The 16171-nt window shown below is 40.4% G+C and overlaps 1 protein-coding gene and 1 non-coding gene across 6 annotated transcripts in view; both read left to right on the top strand.

Annotated features, from left to right (window-relative positions):
* MAP4K5 (mitogen-activated protein kinase kinase kinase kinase 5) overlaps positions 1-3917 on the top strand; it is a 118889-nt gene extending 114972 nt beyond the window's left edge. For 4 of the 5 annotated variants that reach the window (XM_010341094.3, XM_074393951.1, XM_074393953.1 and 1 more), the window contains one exon: positions 2338-3917. In XM_010341094.3, coding sequence (XP_010339396.1) covers positions 2338-2425 — 88 coding nt within the window. In that variant the 3' untranslated portion in view covers positions 2426-3917. The remainder of the gene's footprint in view (positions 1-2337) is intronic. The other variant, XM_074393952.1, reaches the window with a different exon arrangement.
* A 6409-nt stretch (positions 3918-10326) lies between these two features.
* LOC120364070 (U6 spliceosomal RNA) lies at positions 10327-10433 on the top strand. The gene has a single exon (XR_005579423.2). It is a non-coding gene; the product is annotated as a U6 spliceosomal RNA (small nuclear RNA).
* The last annotated feature ends 5738 nt before the right edge of the window (positions 10434-16171 follow it).

Genomic DNA, 16171 nt, shown 5'->3' on the forward strand with positions numbered 1-16171 from the left:
AACCTCTGGTCTTCAGGTTCACATTGCTTAAGTTTTAGACACTTGATGAAGGAGGGGAAAATGGAGTTATAACTTCATAAAAGTTTTGAAGAGAGTTTTATAGGAGAACAGGGATTTTTCAAAAAATGATGACTACCTCAGTGAATAGAAGAAGTAAGCCCGGCCAGGCGTGGTGGCTCACACCTGTAATCCCGCCACTTTGGGAGGCCAAGGCAGGCGAATCATGAGATCAAGAGATTGAGACAATCCTGGCCAAAATGGTGAAACCCATCTCTACTAAAAATATACAAAAATTATCTGGCCGGGTGGCACATGCCTGTAGTCCCAGATACTCGGGAGGCTGAGGCAGGAGAATCACTTGAACCCGAGACGGAGAGGTTGCATTGAGCTGAGAATTCGCCACCGCACTCCAGCCTGAGTGACAGAACAAGACTCCATCTCAAAAAAAAAAAAAAGAAAAAAAAAAGATAAGATAAGATATGCCCGGCCGGGCGCGGTGGCTCAAGCCTGTAATCCCAGCACTTTGGGAGGCCGAGGCGGGTGGATCACGAGGTTGAGAGATCAAGACCATCCTGGTCAACATGGTGAAACCCCGTCTCTACTAAAAATACAAAAAAAAACTAGCTGGGCGTGGTGGCACGTGCCTGTAATCCCAGCTACTCAGGAGGCTGAGGCAGGAGAATTGCCTGAACCCAGGAGGCGAAGGTTGCGGTGAGCCGAGATCGCGCCATTGCACTCCAGCCTGGGTAACAAGAGCGAAACTCCGTCTCAAAAAAAAAAAAAAAAAAAAGATATGCCCATAGAGCATGGCAACTTAGTAACTAGTCAGGCAACAAAAAGAGAATTTGAGGATCATCTGGTAAATGACTCTGGAAGTAGAATGAGAGCCTCTTTGCTTCTCCAGGAAGGACTGACAGAAGAATTGTGGGCTGGGCATGGTGGCTCACACCTGTAATTCCAACACTTTGGGAGGCCGAGGCAGGTGGATCACTTGAGGTCAGGAGTTCCAGAGCAGCCTGGCCAACATGGTGAAGCCTGCCTCTACTAAAAATACAAAAAGCTAGGTGTGGTGGTATGTGCCTATAATCCCAGCAGGAGAATCACTTGAACCTAGGAGGCAGAAGTTGCAGTGAGCCAAGATGCACTCCAGCCTGGGCGACAGAGTGAGACTCCATCTCACCAAAAAAAAAAAAAAAAAAAATTGTGGATCATCGGTTAATCCTGGTGCAAATAATTCTTTAATGAGACCGAGTGTGAGAAAGTTCTGCTTGGTAGAGGTTTGGCATCAGAAGCCATTTCTCTCAGTTCCTTACTAGAGATGGGGTTTCTCCATGTTGGTCAGGCTGGTCTCAAACTCCCGACCTCAGGTGAACCACCAACCTCGGCCTCCCTAAGTGCTGAAATTACAGGTGTGAGCCACCTGTAATCCTTCTAGAGACATTTTTCTCTGCATGGGTATAGTATTTTTATTCTGTTCTAAAATTCTCTTCCCCACAATTAAAATGTTTGGAATAGCACTTGATTTTTTTTTTCCTATCAGTCTGTTGATTGGATTATTTTATCTACTCTTGTTTCAGCAACTAGGGAGAGGGTCCCCATTTCATACTTTTTTTAAAAAAGTTATTTCACATACCTGGAAGAACAGTTTGGACAAGTGTCTCTTAGAGTCCTGTTTTATTCTCTTGGCTTTTCTTCCATCCTCTTCCTGTTAGTGTAAATTCCTGAAGTATTATATTATACCTTTTGTTGGCATAAATGAGTAAGCAGATTTTGTTTGTTGTTTTTTGTTTGAGAAGGGGTTTCTCTCACTCAGGTTGAAGTGCAGTGGCACAATCACAATCACAGAATACTGCATCCTCAAACTCCTCAGCTAAAGGGATTCTCCTGCCTCAGAGGGATTCTCCCGCCTCAGCCTCCTGAGTAGCTGGGACTACAGACGCAGGCTTTCCCACCCAGCTAGTTATTTTATTTTTTTGTAGAGATGGGGTCTTGCCATCTTGCTCAGGCTGGTCTCAAATTCCTAAGTTCAAACGATCCCCCTGCCTCAACCTCCCAAAGTTCTGGGATTATAGATGTGAGCCACCATACCCAGCCTAAATTTTTTAGTTGGAATAAGATAATGAGACTATTCCAAAATGTCTTCAATATTTTATTTTCATCAATTCTTACTGTGTTTTAAAGCTGTAAAAATGTAAAGCTGAATTTGATTGTGCATCTATGATCCTTATGTAATCTTACTGAAATGAGAACAATGATATTCTTTCCTAGTTTGATTTTAGTATTTGGTGTGTGAAATCTGTAGTTACTCTTAAGCCTTCTGTTTTGGTTTAATTACAGGGTTGTCGTTTTGGAAAGTAGGCCAACAGAAAATCCTACGGCACACAGCAATCTCTACATCTTGGCTGGACATGAAAATAGTTACTGAGCAAAAGAAACTGATCTCACATGACAGGAAAATGAATATACTCCATTGAAAGCAAAAATAAGGAAATTCAGTACAAACTGCACTATGATTTACTTTAACTGTTGTGGGTTATATTGCAAATGATCTGTACTTTAGGGTAGAATTCAGTATTTTCTGCAGCTGGAAACAGCTAGTCTATCTCTTGCCACTGTGTGGTGGTTATATCAAGTTTGCTTAATAAAAGCTATGAGACAAATAGTCCTCTAGTTCCAGGAAACACAGTCTTTTTTTAAAAAAAAAACAATAATGTTTGTAACAAGGGTGCCATGGTATTTTTAGATAACTCGTGATTATCTTAAGAGAGATAAATTTAGTGATCATTTTATACCATGTCTTATTCCTTCTTAATGAACATAATTTGTTAAATTCTCAAGCAAGGTTTTCACTTTTATATTGGCCATTCTGTATGTTTTTGTAAAATAGAATATTTAATCCTTATTTATTAATCTCTTGCTGGAGTGGTGTAATGTATCTAACTTTTAGCAAAGGAGGGTTGCAGAGCAGCTTAAATTTTTTTTATAATGTACAAGAATTTTGTTTATCTTTTGAGAGTAGTCAAGTACTTTGAGTTTTTGGGGGTTCAACACACACATTCAGTTTTGTTTAACAAAAGTATTTTATAATACAGTTTCATACAGAATTACCTTAAAAGGGAGTTTTATGTTTTCAACTACAAATAGTTGTAAGGGATCATACCGTAGATAGTAATGATGGTTGAAATATTCTTAGAAGGGGTGTGTATGTCTAGGTGTGTCTTATCATGTGTATGTATTCTTGACAAGCAGCATAAAATACCTGTGATTTTTCTTTACATTAGGGATAATGCATAAGGAATTAATCTTTATATATATTATCATCCCTAATGTGGGGGGGGGGAGTATTTAACTGCCCATGATATGTATTTTACTTATATTATGCCAGAGAGGAAACTATAAAGTAATTACACATGTAATCTTGTGTTTTTCACATACGTAGGTATTCAATTTGAGTAGGTTTAAGAAAAAAAAATCTTTACACGAATTGAATTCTTGATGGGATAGTATCAATAAGTATTTAAAAGCCAGTATTCTAAAAATATTAAAGGGTAGGATCATCATTTTTGAGTTTGTTTTTCTTTTGCTATTGTTAATACTCAAAATTAAAGTGTTACATTGGTACCAATTGTCTTAATGCATTTATTGAAAACAGCATTGAGATGATGAACAAGAAGTTAGCAATAGCAAACTATAGAATTATTTTGACTAAGAGGAAAACAGTATAAGTATCTCATTCAATATTTACCAATTCTATAAGTATTATCTCCGTTTTTGAGATGAGGAAATAAGGGTTTAGCAAGGTTAAGAGATCTACCCAATTTGCACAGCAAGTTAGTAGCTGAGCCTGACCATGAGTCTTCTGACTCTGTTCTTTTCACTATGCAATATGCAAACAATAAAATGTTATGCAAATGAAATATTAAGTTATTTATTCTTTTAAAATGCACATATGATATGATTTCAATAAGTGTGTGGCTGTTTATTTTGGATGTGTTAAGAATACTGGATACAGTAGATGACGGGGACCATCCTCAAACAGCAGGCATTTACATGATGGGTAAGAAGGCCAGCATCCTCCTTTTCTTACGGAATCCTGGCAGCCAGATCTTTACCATCCTTCAACAGTATATTGAAGAGTCTTCTCTGTGAAATCTGACCAATGCAAGTGAAAAGACCTAATTAAGATCTTGATGTCAGACGTGTCTTGGCTAAACTGCCCAGCTAGATAACACTTCAGTGAAAATCATAGTTGGCGTACCCAGTATCCCACATTGTATCTAGAGCCTGCAGTTAGTCTTTTAGTCCTGTGCTATTAAAAATGAGCAGACAACCAACGATAACAAATAAATGAAAGAGAAAAAGTAGTCTGGGGAAAACAGAGGAAACAGACCATGCAAGGTAAGGAAAACATCCAAAGAAAAAGTATCTTCAGAAGGATATTGCAACCATGAATCAAGGGCAGAGTACTTTTAAAGTTGGCTTTCAAAAAAACAAAAAGAGCTCTTAGAAAATAATGTGCTAGCATAACTGATTAATTCAATTAGAAGGCTTAGAATATAAAGTTGAAATTTCTCCAAAAATTTTTAAAAATGAAAATGTTGAAGAAAAAAGTTAAGAAAATGTAACAGCCCAGGAGATTGAATATCCAGTCTTCCAGAGTTCCAAAAAGAAAACAGAAGAAATCATTAGAGCATTTCAGTAATTTTTCCAGTATTAAAGAATATCAGATTCTAGATTGAAAGAACACAGTGGATGAAAAAGACCTTTACCAGAGCACATTATGAAATTTCAAGAACACTGGAGTCAAAGAGAAGATCTGGCCGGGCACGGTGGCTCAACCCTGTAATCCCAGCACTTTGGGAGGCAGAGGCGGGTGGATCACGAGGTCAAGAGATCGAGACCATCCTGGTCAACATGGTGAAACCCCGTCTCTACTAAAAATACAAAAAAATTAGCTGGGCATGGTGGCGTGTGCCTGTAATCCCAGCTACTCAGGAGGCTGAGGCAGGAGAATTGCTTGAACCCAGGAGGCGGAGGTTGCAGTGAGCCGAGATCGCGCCATTGCACTCCAGCCTGGGTAACAAGAGCGAAACTCCGTCTCAAAAAAAAAAAAAAAAAAAAAAAAAGAGAAGTTCTACATTTCCAGAGAAAAAGGTCAGGTCAGATACCAAGGAATATCAGGATATATTTATTTTTATTTTTTGAGACAGGGTCTTGCTCTGTCACCCACGCTGGAGTGCAGTGGCACAGTCTCGACTCTGCAGCCTCCACCTCCCAGGCTCCAGCCATCCTCCTGCCTCAACTTCCCAAGTAGCTGGGACTATAGAGGCCTGCCACCATGCCCAGCTAAATTTTTTTGTGATTTTTACAGAGAAAGGGTTTCAACATGTTGCCCAGGCTGGTCTCAAACTCCTAAGCTGAAGCAGTTGGCCCACCTCAGTCTCCCAAAGTGCTGGGATTGCCAGCATGAGCCACCACATCCAGCCCAGAACAGCTTTAAATTTGAACAGAAGAAATGCCTTCAAACTTCTGAAAGAAATTTCCAACCTAAAATTTCGTATCTGACTAAATGTAATATAAAGGTCAAATAAAGAGTATAAAACAGTTTGCCTCCCGTATATCCTTTCTCAAGAAGCTGCTAAACAATGTGCTTCATAAAAAAGGTATTAACCAAAATGGCATAGGATGCAGGTAATGGGACTTAGCGTAGGAGAGAAATGAAAGAAATCCCAGATGGAATATGCAGGGTTGACCACCACACCAGGTATAGAGAGTATAGCAGAAGATCCTGGCAATACGTTTTTAGAAAGATTAATAAAATATCTGATGTGTCTTGGTATCTTGAGAGTGAAGCAACCAGCAAAGTAAGAGGTTCCTCCTGAAACAAAGCCTGAGTTAAGAGCATGGCTTAGTTTATTTCAGAGATCACAGAAACTAGGAGTGAGGGACTTGTGATAGTGTGAAGGAGAAGGGGGAAAGTCAATATAAGAAATGGTGTATTATTGAGGTTATGTCTATGTAGACAATGGGAGCTTGATTCCATCAGGTCCTCAAATAATCTGTGTGGTAGATCCCCGAATTGCCTCTTGAAAGACAAGTGATTGGAGCATTTATCTACACACTGTCATTTTTCATTCATCAAGTTACTGCAAAGGGCATTATCTCCTTGCACATGGGGCAGTTTGAACATGGGCACAGTAGGCTCCTTAAGTGTCATAGAAGACCCTGAGACAGAAAGCTGATAGAGTAGGAAATGGGTCTTCAGTTCCCATGGAACTGTCCACTGATACTGGCTGGAATCATAAGGTGGGTGGAGGAGATGCTTTTTGGCTCCAAGTTTCAATCAGTGATGACAGTGATTCTGAAGAAAAACTAATCAAACTAAAAACTGCAGGTAACTCCAGGAAAGCAAAATGGCCAGAAAAGAAAAATAATGACCAGTGGTTGATGGCCTAATAATGTTAACAAAATATTCATCTAATCAAAATTACAGCGACTGTATTGGGAGAAGACATGGTATTGTGAAGGTAAGGAAAGTTATCAAATTCTCATTTTCCACAGTAGGAAATCAGTGGATAATACCTAAAAATTAAAACCAAGGGATTACATCAGAAAAAAATCTGCCTAGCAAAGGAAACAGTCAACAGAGTGGAAGAAAATATTTGCAAACCATACATCTCGTAAGTGGTTAACATCCAAAATATGTGGTGAAATAATTCATAGCAAGGAAACATCCTAATTTTAAAATGGCAAGGTCAGGTGGGGTGGCCAGTATCTGATTCAAATGTCCAAGAAATACTCCCATACCACCACTAGCAGAAGGGATCATTTTAGGCTTTACTGAGAATATCAGACTGCTCCAAATGAATCTCATTTAGAAGAAAAGCAAGAAAGATTTGTTAAGGATTTATTACATTGATGTTGAGAACATGTCAAATATTCACATTCTGACCACATGTTAGTCATCATACTAAAGGTCCTAGTCTATAAACAAAAACTTTAAAAGATCAAAGGTTCAGGAAGGAATATAAATGCCATTATTTGCAAATTAATAAATTGTTAGCAAGTAAATTTGGAAAAGCAGCTGGATGCACCATCAAAATTTAAAACCATATATACCAGCAATAAACAGAATGTAACTTTAAAAGAATACCATTTACAATATGGAAACCTATCAAATACTTAAGAATAAAATAAAGATGCAAGATCTCTACACTGAGAAGTGCACAACGTTACTGAAAGATAGGCCATATTTATGAATTAGGAGCTTTGGTATTGTAAAAATGTCTGTGTGGTCCCAGCAGCTATTTTGTGGAATCTGACAAGTTCATTCTCTAAATATATAAAATGCAAAGGCCAGGAGTGGTTAAGGCAGTATTGAAGAAAAACAAACTTGGGAGTCTTAGGCTACCAGATTTCAGGAGTTATTATAAAGCTACTGTAACAGTTAAGAGAGTATGATATTAGCACAAGATAAATGCAATACAGTCAAGAGTCCAGAAACAGCCACACTTCTTCACTTCATGTGTGACTAAGGTACACTGCAGTGGAGTGAAAGAAAAGCCTTTTCAGTAAACTATACTGAAAATGTATTGAAAACAATAATGGTAAAATCAAATACATTTTGACTGCTACCTCACACAAAAGCAAATACCACATGGACTGTAAATAATCTCAAATATAAAACTATAGCACTTAAAACACATATTCATGAACTTGAGGTATGCCAAGATTTTTTTGAACAGAACATTAAGTTTTAACTATGAAAAAGTTGGTAAGGCTGGGTGCGGTGGCTCACACCTGTAATCCCATTACTTTGGGAAGCTGAGGTGGGCGGATCACCTGAGGTCGGTTTGAGACCAACCTGACCAACATGGAGAAATGCCATTTCCACTAAAAACACAAAATTAGCCTGTCGTGGTGGCACATGCCTGTAATTCCAGCTACTCAGGCTGAAGCAGGAGAATCATTTGAACCCGGGAGGCGGAGGCTGCAGTGAGCTAAGATCGTGTCATTGCACTCCAGCCTGGGCAACAAGAACGAAACTCTGTCTTAAAAAAAAGAAAAAGAAAAAAGAAAAGTTGGTAAAATAGACTTTATTAAAATTAAGATTCTCGAGACGCCTTTTAAAAAATGACAAACCACAGAAATGGAAAAATAGACTTGTATTGCTTATAGCCACAAAAGATCTCCCAGAATAATAAAGAACTATAATCAATAAGAAAAAGGCAGATAACTTGGTAGAAAAAGGAGCAAAAGATTTCAAGCAGGCACTCCACAAAAGATAGCAGCCAAGTAGTCCATAAATATGTGGAAATGTATTCAACTTAATTGGTTTTCAGATAAATGCTCCCTTCAAATGGATGCTGGCTTGCTAAAAGCACCAGATGCCCTGTATATCTATAAACAACCACTTGGTGAAGCTTAAAAAAAGCAAAACCACTCACCATTCACCACTGAGTGAAATAGTTCATTAAATCATTATGATATTCAACCACATATTCTTAGTAATTTTGCTAATTACTAAGCAAAAATACTAAGATTTAGCACACTGTAAATGTGACATTTGATTTGGGTGTATGACTTTATCCTGGTCGTGTTTCTTAAAGCTAAGTCTTCCTGGATTAGTTACCGCACCGTGGTTATCTTACAATGACTAAAAGACCCGAGAGAATCCAGAGATTTCTTTTCATCACAGAGCACCTGCCAGGATACCAGGGCATCCTGGCCATTTGACAGGTAAGTGATCTACATGAAGCACTGACTCTGTCAAGCTTTCAAGTCCATAATTATTTCTCAGTTTGTGGTTTCTGAAAACCCACAGTGAATAACAATATCCATTTAAATTCCTTAAAGTCCGGTTCCCAAATCTTCCCCAGGATTTCACAACCTTGATATGGGTTGCCTTTGTCCCCAACCAAATCTCATCTTGAATTATGAATTGTGGCTTTGCATCTTCTAAAGATTAAAACTTAAGCTAAATTAATCACATGGAATTTTATGTTAGATAGAATTATTAGGGGGGTCATAGAGCTCCTTTGAGGTTCCTACAATTGCATTATACAGCTGCCTACACTAATAGCCTTATATCACATCAGGAAGTGATGCTTACATTTTACTGACAGAAAAGAGAAAATCAACATTATTGGCACCTACTCTAGGCCAGGCACTGTGTTAAACATTTTACATGAGAGATCTCATTTCATCTTCAAAACGAGTCAGTGAGGCAGCTATAATTATCCCTATTTATAAGTAGAATAGAAAAATACAGTAGATACTTCTCATGCTTTGTATTTGTCTTCGAAAACCCTCCCTCTATTAATTTCCCATTTTGTGAATCTGGTGTCTTCAAAGAAGCCCAACTCCCTTTCCCAGCACCTAGCAGCTAGGGTGCAGGCTCCCCCAACCAGACTTAGACAAGTCTCAGTCTGAAAGCAGTGCAAGGAAGCGGGTACTGTCCTGGACCATTTTTCTTACTTGGATGGTGGAGAGGAGTCTGGCCTTTGGGGTAGGAATGATGCAGAGTCGTGTATTTCGTATCCAGCGTTAGCAGAGCCAGGTGCAGTGCCAGCAGCAGCAGTGGCAGCACTAAAGTCTGGCCAAGGCAGAACAGTTTTGTTATTGTTTCTAGCTGTGTAGGCTTCAGATCTGACTTTCTGACCCTCCTGGAGATTCCTCAAGCTATTTAATATCCTTGAATAAATCCCTTTCTGCTTAAACAAGCTGAAGAGACTTCTGCAGTTGGCAACTAAGCGCTCATAATACAAATGAAAACCACATTGAGATACCGACTCATACCCACTAGAATGGCTACTATCAGACACAAAACAAATGCTGGTGACGATGTGCAGGAGTTGGAACCCTTGTATACACTTTTGGTGGGAATGCAAAATGGTGCAGCTGCTGTGTAAAACAGCAGCAGTTCCTTTAAAAATTAAAAATGGGCCGGGCGCGGTGGCTCACGCCTGTAATCCCAGCACTTTGGGAGGCCGAGGCGGGTGGATCACGAGGTCAAGAGATCGAGACCATCCTGGTCAACATGATGAAACCCCGTCTCTACTAAAAACACAAAAAATTAGCTGGGCATGGTGGCGCGTGCCTGTAATCTCAGCTACTCAGGAGGCTGAGGCAGGAGAATTGCCTGAACCCAGGAGGCGGAGGTTGCGGTGAGCCGAGATGGCGCCATTGCACTCCAGCCTGGGTAACAAGAGCGAAACTCCGTCTCAAAAAAAAAAAAAAATTAAAAATTAAAAAAAAATAAAAATGGAATTACCATACAATCCAGCAATTCTGTTTCAGGTATCTACCCAAAAGAATTGAAAGCAGGTGCTCGCTTCGGCAGCACATATACTAAAATTGGAACGATACAGAGAAGATTAGCATGGCCCCTGCGCAAGGATGACACGCAAATTCGTGAAGCGTTCCATATTTTTAAAAAAAAAAAAAAAAAAGAAAAGAATTGAAAGCAGGGTCTCAGCCGGGCGCGGTGGCTCAAGCCTGTAATCCCAGCACTTTGGGAGGCCGAGGCGGGTGGATCACGAGGTCGAGAGATCGAGACCATCCTGGTCATCCTGATGAAACCCCGTCTCTACTAAAAATACAAAAAATTATCTGGGCACAGTGGCACGTGCCTGTAGTCCCAGATACTCAGGAGGCTGAGGCAGGAGAATTGCCTGAACCCAGGAGGCGGAGGTTGCGGTGAGCCGAGATCGTGCCATTGGACTCCAGCCTGGGTAACAAGAGCGAAACTCCGTCTCAAAAAAAAAAAAAAAAGAAAAAGAAAGCAGGGTCTCAAAGACACATGTACACTCATGTTTATGGCAGCATCAATCAAAATAGGTGGAAGCTTGGGTAGAAGCAACCCAAGTGCCCACTGGAAAACGAATGGATAAACAAAATGTTGTATGTACATGCAAAGGAATATTATGCACTCTTAAGAAATAAGGAGGTGGGTACGGTGGCTCACGCCTGTAATCCCAGCACTTTGGGAGCTTGAGGCAGGTGGATTAGGAATTCGAGACCAGCCTGGCCAATATGGTGAAACCCCATCTCTACTACAAATACAAAAATTAGCCAGGCATGTTGGTACATGACTGTAGTCCCAGCTACGTGGGAGGCTGAGGCAGAAGAATTGCCTGAACCCAGGAGGTGGAGGTTGCAGTGAGCTGAGCTCACACCACTGCACTCCAGCCTGGGTGACAGAGCGAGACTCCATCTCACACACACAAAAAAAGAAGAGGGAAATCATGCTACATATGCATGCCTTAGACGAACACAGTTGACCTTCAGGACACTATGCTAAATGAAATAAACCAGTGACAAAAGGACAAATGCTGTATGATGCCACTTATAAGAGGTACCTATAGTAGTCGAATTCATAGAAACAGAACATAGAATGCTGGTTGCCATGGTTCTGGAGAATGGAGAATTTTCTTTAATGGGTACAGAGACTTAGTTATACAAGACGACAAGAGATCTGGAGATGGATGATAGCATTGGTTACTACTGAACCATACACTTAAAAATGGTAAAGATAGCAAATTCCATGTTATGTGTATTTACCATAATTTTTCTTTTTAAAAAAAAATAAGGTTGACAGTATCAAGTGCTTGCAAGGATATGGAGCAACTGAAACTTTCATATGTTGCTGACGGGAATGCAAAATGACACAGCAATTTTGAAAACGCATATAGTAGTAGTACCTTAGAAAGTTAAATTTCCAGTCACCATACAATCTAGCCATTTCAATTCTTCGTATTTACCCAAGAGAAAAAAACGCATATGCCTACAGAAAGACTTCTCCAATAGCCACAAGTCAGGGATAGGGGAAAGGGCAGCATGTGGTATGCTTATGATTGAATGGTTCTACATCTTGATTTTATCAATGTGAATATCTAGTTATTATACTGTACTATGGTATTGCAAGATATTATTACCGGGGGAACTGGGTAAATACAAGATCTTTATGTGTGATTTCTTTTTTGTGTTCGTTTTTTGAGACAGTCTCGCAGTGTCACCCAGGCTGGAGTGCAGTGGTGCGATCTCAGCTCACAGCAACCTCTGTCTCCCAGGTTCAAGCGATTCTTCTGCCTCAGCCTCCTGAGTAGCTGGGGCTACAAGTGCACGCCACCACACCCAGCTAATTTTTGTATCTTTAGTAGAGATGGGGTTTCACCATGTTGGCCAGGTTGGTCTCAAACTCCTGACCTCGGGTGATCTGCCTGCCTTGGCCTCCCAAAGTGCTGGGATTACAGGCTGTGAGACACCGTGCCAGGCCCTCTATGTGTGATTTCTTACAACTGGATGTTTACAGTTCTCTTAAAATGAAAGTTTAATTTAAGAAAAAAAAAAAAAAAAACTCGGCTGGGCGCGGTGGCTCACACCTGTAATCCCTAGCACTTTGGGTGGCCAAGGTGGGTGGATCACCTGAGGTCAGGAGTTCAAGACCAGCCTGGCCATCATGGTGAAACCTCATCTTAAAATAAATAAATAAATAAATAATAAATAATAAATAATAATAAAAACGTTAAAAGCCAGGTGTGGCAGCACACACCTGTAGTACTAGCTATTTGGGAGGCTGAGGCAGGAGGATTGTTTGAGCCCAAGGAATGCAAGGCTGCAGTGAGCTGTGATTATGTCACTGTAATCTACCGTGGACAACCGGAGCTAGATCCTATGTCTTAAAAAAAAAAAAAAAAAAGGGCCGGGCGCAGTGGCTCAAGCCTGTAATCCCAGCACTTTGGGAGGCCGAGGCGGGTCGATCACGAGGTCAAGAGATCGAGACCATCCTGTTCAACATGGTGAAACCCTGTCTCTACTAAAAATACAAAAAATTAGCTGGGCATGGTAGCGCGTGCCTGTAATCCCAGCTACTCAGGAGGCTGAGGCAGGAGAATTGCCTGAACCCAGGGGGTGGAGGTTGCGGTGAACTGAGATCGCGCCATTGCACTCCAGCCTGGGTAGCAAGAGCGAAACTCTGTCTCACAAAAAAAAAAGAAAGAAAGAAAAGAAAAACAAATTTTAGACATATTCCTGGCCAACAAACAAAGGAACTTTCCTGGTTTTTATTAAGCCAAGAAAGGGTAGAATTCAGATATGAACCCAGGTCTGGTGGGCTCTCAGGCCTTTGCCCCTCCACCGTGTGCTGTCTCCTTTGAAAAAATTCCCCCATGAGCAGTTGCACGATGTGATGGCAAGAGTGCTGCTGTGACAGTGGGAAGCATCGGGTTTCTCCAGTAGAAATGCTGGGAGTGTGAATGACGACTCTGAATGACTAAATAGATGTTTTCCTTTGATAGCTAAGCCTGAAATGAATCCCTAAACTTTAAATTGTGTTCAGTGAAGTAGGGAATACATATTAGTAGTAAATAAGTTTCTCACCTGAACAGAAAATAATACACAGGGATTATCACTGTCATGATGATCAACGCTAACATGGATCTAGCACTCGATCCTCACAAGAATGTGAAGAGGTAGCTTGTTTCAGTGTCGCAGACAACACAAATGAAGCATCAGGAGGTAAGTAACTCGCCCAAGTTCTCACAGACAAGCTGGATTGGATCCCAGACAGTCTGGCTCCAGAGTTCACGTCTTGTTGGGGAAATCAGGTCAGATGATAGTGTAGAAAAATTAATAGGTTGTTTAAGGTGAAGGATGTCTTTTATTGTTTTGGAGGAATACTGTTTAAATGCATCTTTTTTACAAAGACCTACATGTGGATTCACTTTAGATGCCTCACAATAAATATCTCACTACTAATATTTGACAGTGAGCCATTCCTATGAAAGCTATTTACAATAATAGGACTTTCACATGTGGTTGTAACTCTGATCTTCACACAATCCTTGGCATGCATGCAGTTTAGAGATAATCTTAGGGAACTATGTAGACTTTTTTGATTAACACATGCCTAAAAATTTAGTGGTTGTCATGGAAAATGTACCTTGGGTGCCAGAGGTTTTTGTTTATGTAACTACTTATATAGACACTAATGAATAAGCATCACAGAGTTTCTGAAAGGGAGGAGAAATGTAACAGGACTTACAGTATTAACTCAATTTTTTAAAAGATGCATTTCTTAAGGGAAAAAAAAATCATCCTAAAATTCCCAGGGACTCTCATGGGGCTGAGTAGCCAAAACAATCTTGAAAAAGTACAAAGTTGGAGGCTCCACATTTCCTGATTTTATAGCAAACTACAAAGCAACAGTATTTAAGAAGGTGTGGTACTGGCAGAAAGATAGATAGATGCATTAGTTTGTTCTCACACTGCCATAAAGGTACTACCTGGCAACAGAGCAAAACTATGTCTCAAAAAAAAAAAAAAAAAAAAAAGGTAGTAAATTTTAATGTTATGTGGTTTTTACCACAAAACAATATAATGAAAGCATTTCAAAGAAAAACAAACCAAAAAAAAGGTTGCGTTTATGAAATAATCTGTATGAAAAGAAATTTATGTAAAGTGAGAAATATTTTTAAAATGCAAGTAATTCATACTTCCTGCCCTTCCTCCCCTCCTTCCCATTTTGTCATACAATATTAAGGGTATTTCTGTTTTCAAGTTGGGTTCCCTTAAGGTAGATTTATAATTCTTTAACCATAATTAGAGCTACCTAGTTTGAAGCTAACAGTACAGCAGTGTGGGCAGAGTACAACTTGAAATTGAGACCCAGGTTCTAGGCCTGTTTGTCGTCACAAATTTGCTTTCTGACTCTGAATGAGTGATTTAAATTTTCTGTATGTTTCCTCAAATGCCAGATGCACCCTCTCTCCTTCACAGACCCTTATGGAGTATTTTTAAAAACAAAATGTACGGTGTAAACACCAGCCCTCCAAGTTCTCCGATCTCGTTTCCTCCATGGAGGAACACCCCTGGGTGCCGAGGCGGGAGAGTTTGCTGTGCAGGAAACACGGGATTCCATCTTGGCAAAGTGGCTTCTTAGTCTCCAGTACCCAGCATGGTGTCTGACACATGTCAGCAGGAAAAGTTGGCTTTCCAAACTGCTGATTCTGTGTTACAGCTTTTAGCTAAATTCAGAAAGTAATTAATGTTCTTTCCTATTTAGTCAATCTCATAAATTTACCCTTTGCAGGGCTTTTCCCTAGAATATAGTGATGCCAAAGTCTTGATACTGCAGAAATGTTCATAGATGGCCTTATGATTAAGTATGGTTAGCATTCACCTGTCCAAAGTGGAAAACAGATGTATAACTTGAGGTTTTGAGACTTATTTCCTGAAGAGGATCATATTCATTGACTCACCGACTGGTAGCCCAAGGCTAGCCATATAAACATTGCAGGGTTTTAGTGTTAATATTGCTGAGCTCTCCTAGCATGTGGGTTCCTTGTCGAAAGTACTAGTGGTTCTTTGAAAACCTGAAAATGCAGCTGGGCGTGGTGGCTCACGCCTGCAATCCCAACACATTGGGAGGCTGAAGCGGACAGATCACCTGACATCAAGAGTTTGAGACCAGCCTGGCCAATGTAGCAAAACCCCTCCTCTACTAAAAATACAAAAAAATGAGCCAGGCATGGGGCAGGTGCCTATAATCCCAGCTACTCAGGCGGCTGAGGCAGGAGAATCGCTTGAACCTGAGAGGTGGAGGTTTCAGTGAGCCGGGATCCCACCATTGCATTCCAGCCTGGTCAACAAGAGCCAAACTCTGCCTAAAAAAAAAAAAAAAAAAAGAAGTAGAAAAGAAAACCTGGAAGTGCAAAAACAGTGTTAAGACTCAGAAAAGAGGCCAGGTGTGGTGGCTCGCACCTGTAATCCCAGCACTATGGGAGGTCCAGGCAGGTAGATCACTTGAGATTAGGAGTTCAAGACCAGCCTGGCCAACATGGTGAAACCCTGTCTTTATGAAAAATACAAAAATTAGCTGGATGTGGTGGCACACGCCTGTAGTCCCAGCTATTTGCACCACTGCACTCTGCACTCCACCCTGGGCGACAGAGTGAGACCCTGTCTCAAAAAAAAAAAAAAAAAAGACTCAGAAACAAAAGATTTTAGAAGAAAAGGTACTTTAAAAGGACTAGCTCACCATATATAAAGTACAATAAAGGTCAGGCGTGGTGGTTCATGCCTGTAATCCCAGCACTGTAGGAGGCCGAGGCGGGTGAATCACTTCAGGTCAGGAGTTTGAGATCAGCCTTGCAAACATGGTGAAACTGTC

Source organism: Saimiri boliviensis, chromosome 2, assembly GCF_048565385.1.
Source record: "Saimiri boliviensis isolate mSaiBol1 chromosome 2, mSaiBol1.pri, whole genome shotgun sequence".
Taxonomy (NCBI): domain Eukaryota; kingdom Metazoa; phylum Chordata; class Mammalia; order Primates; family Cebidae; genus Saimiri; species Saimiri boliviensis.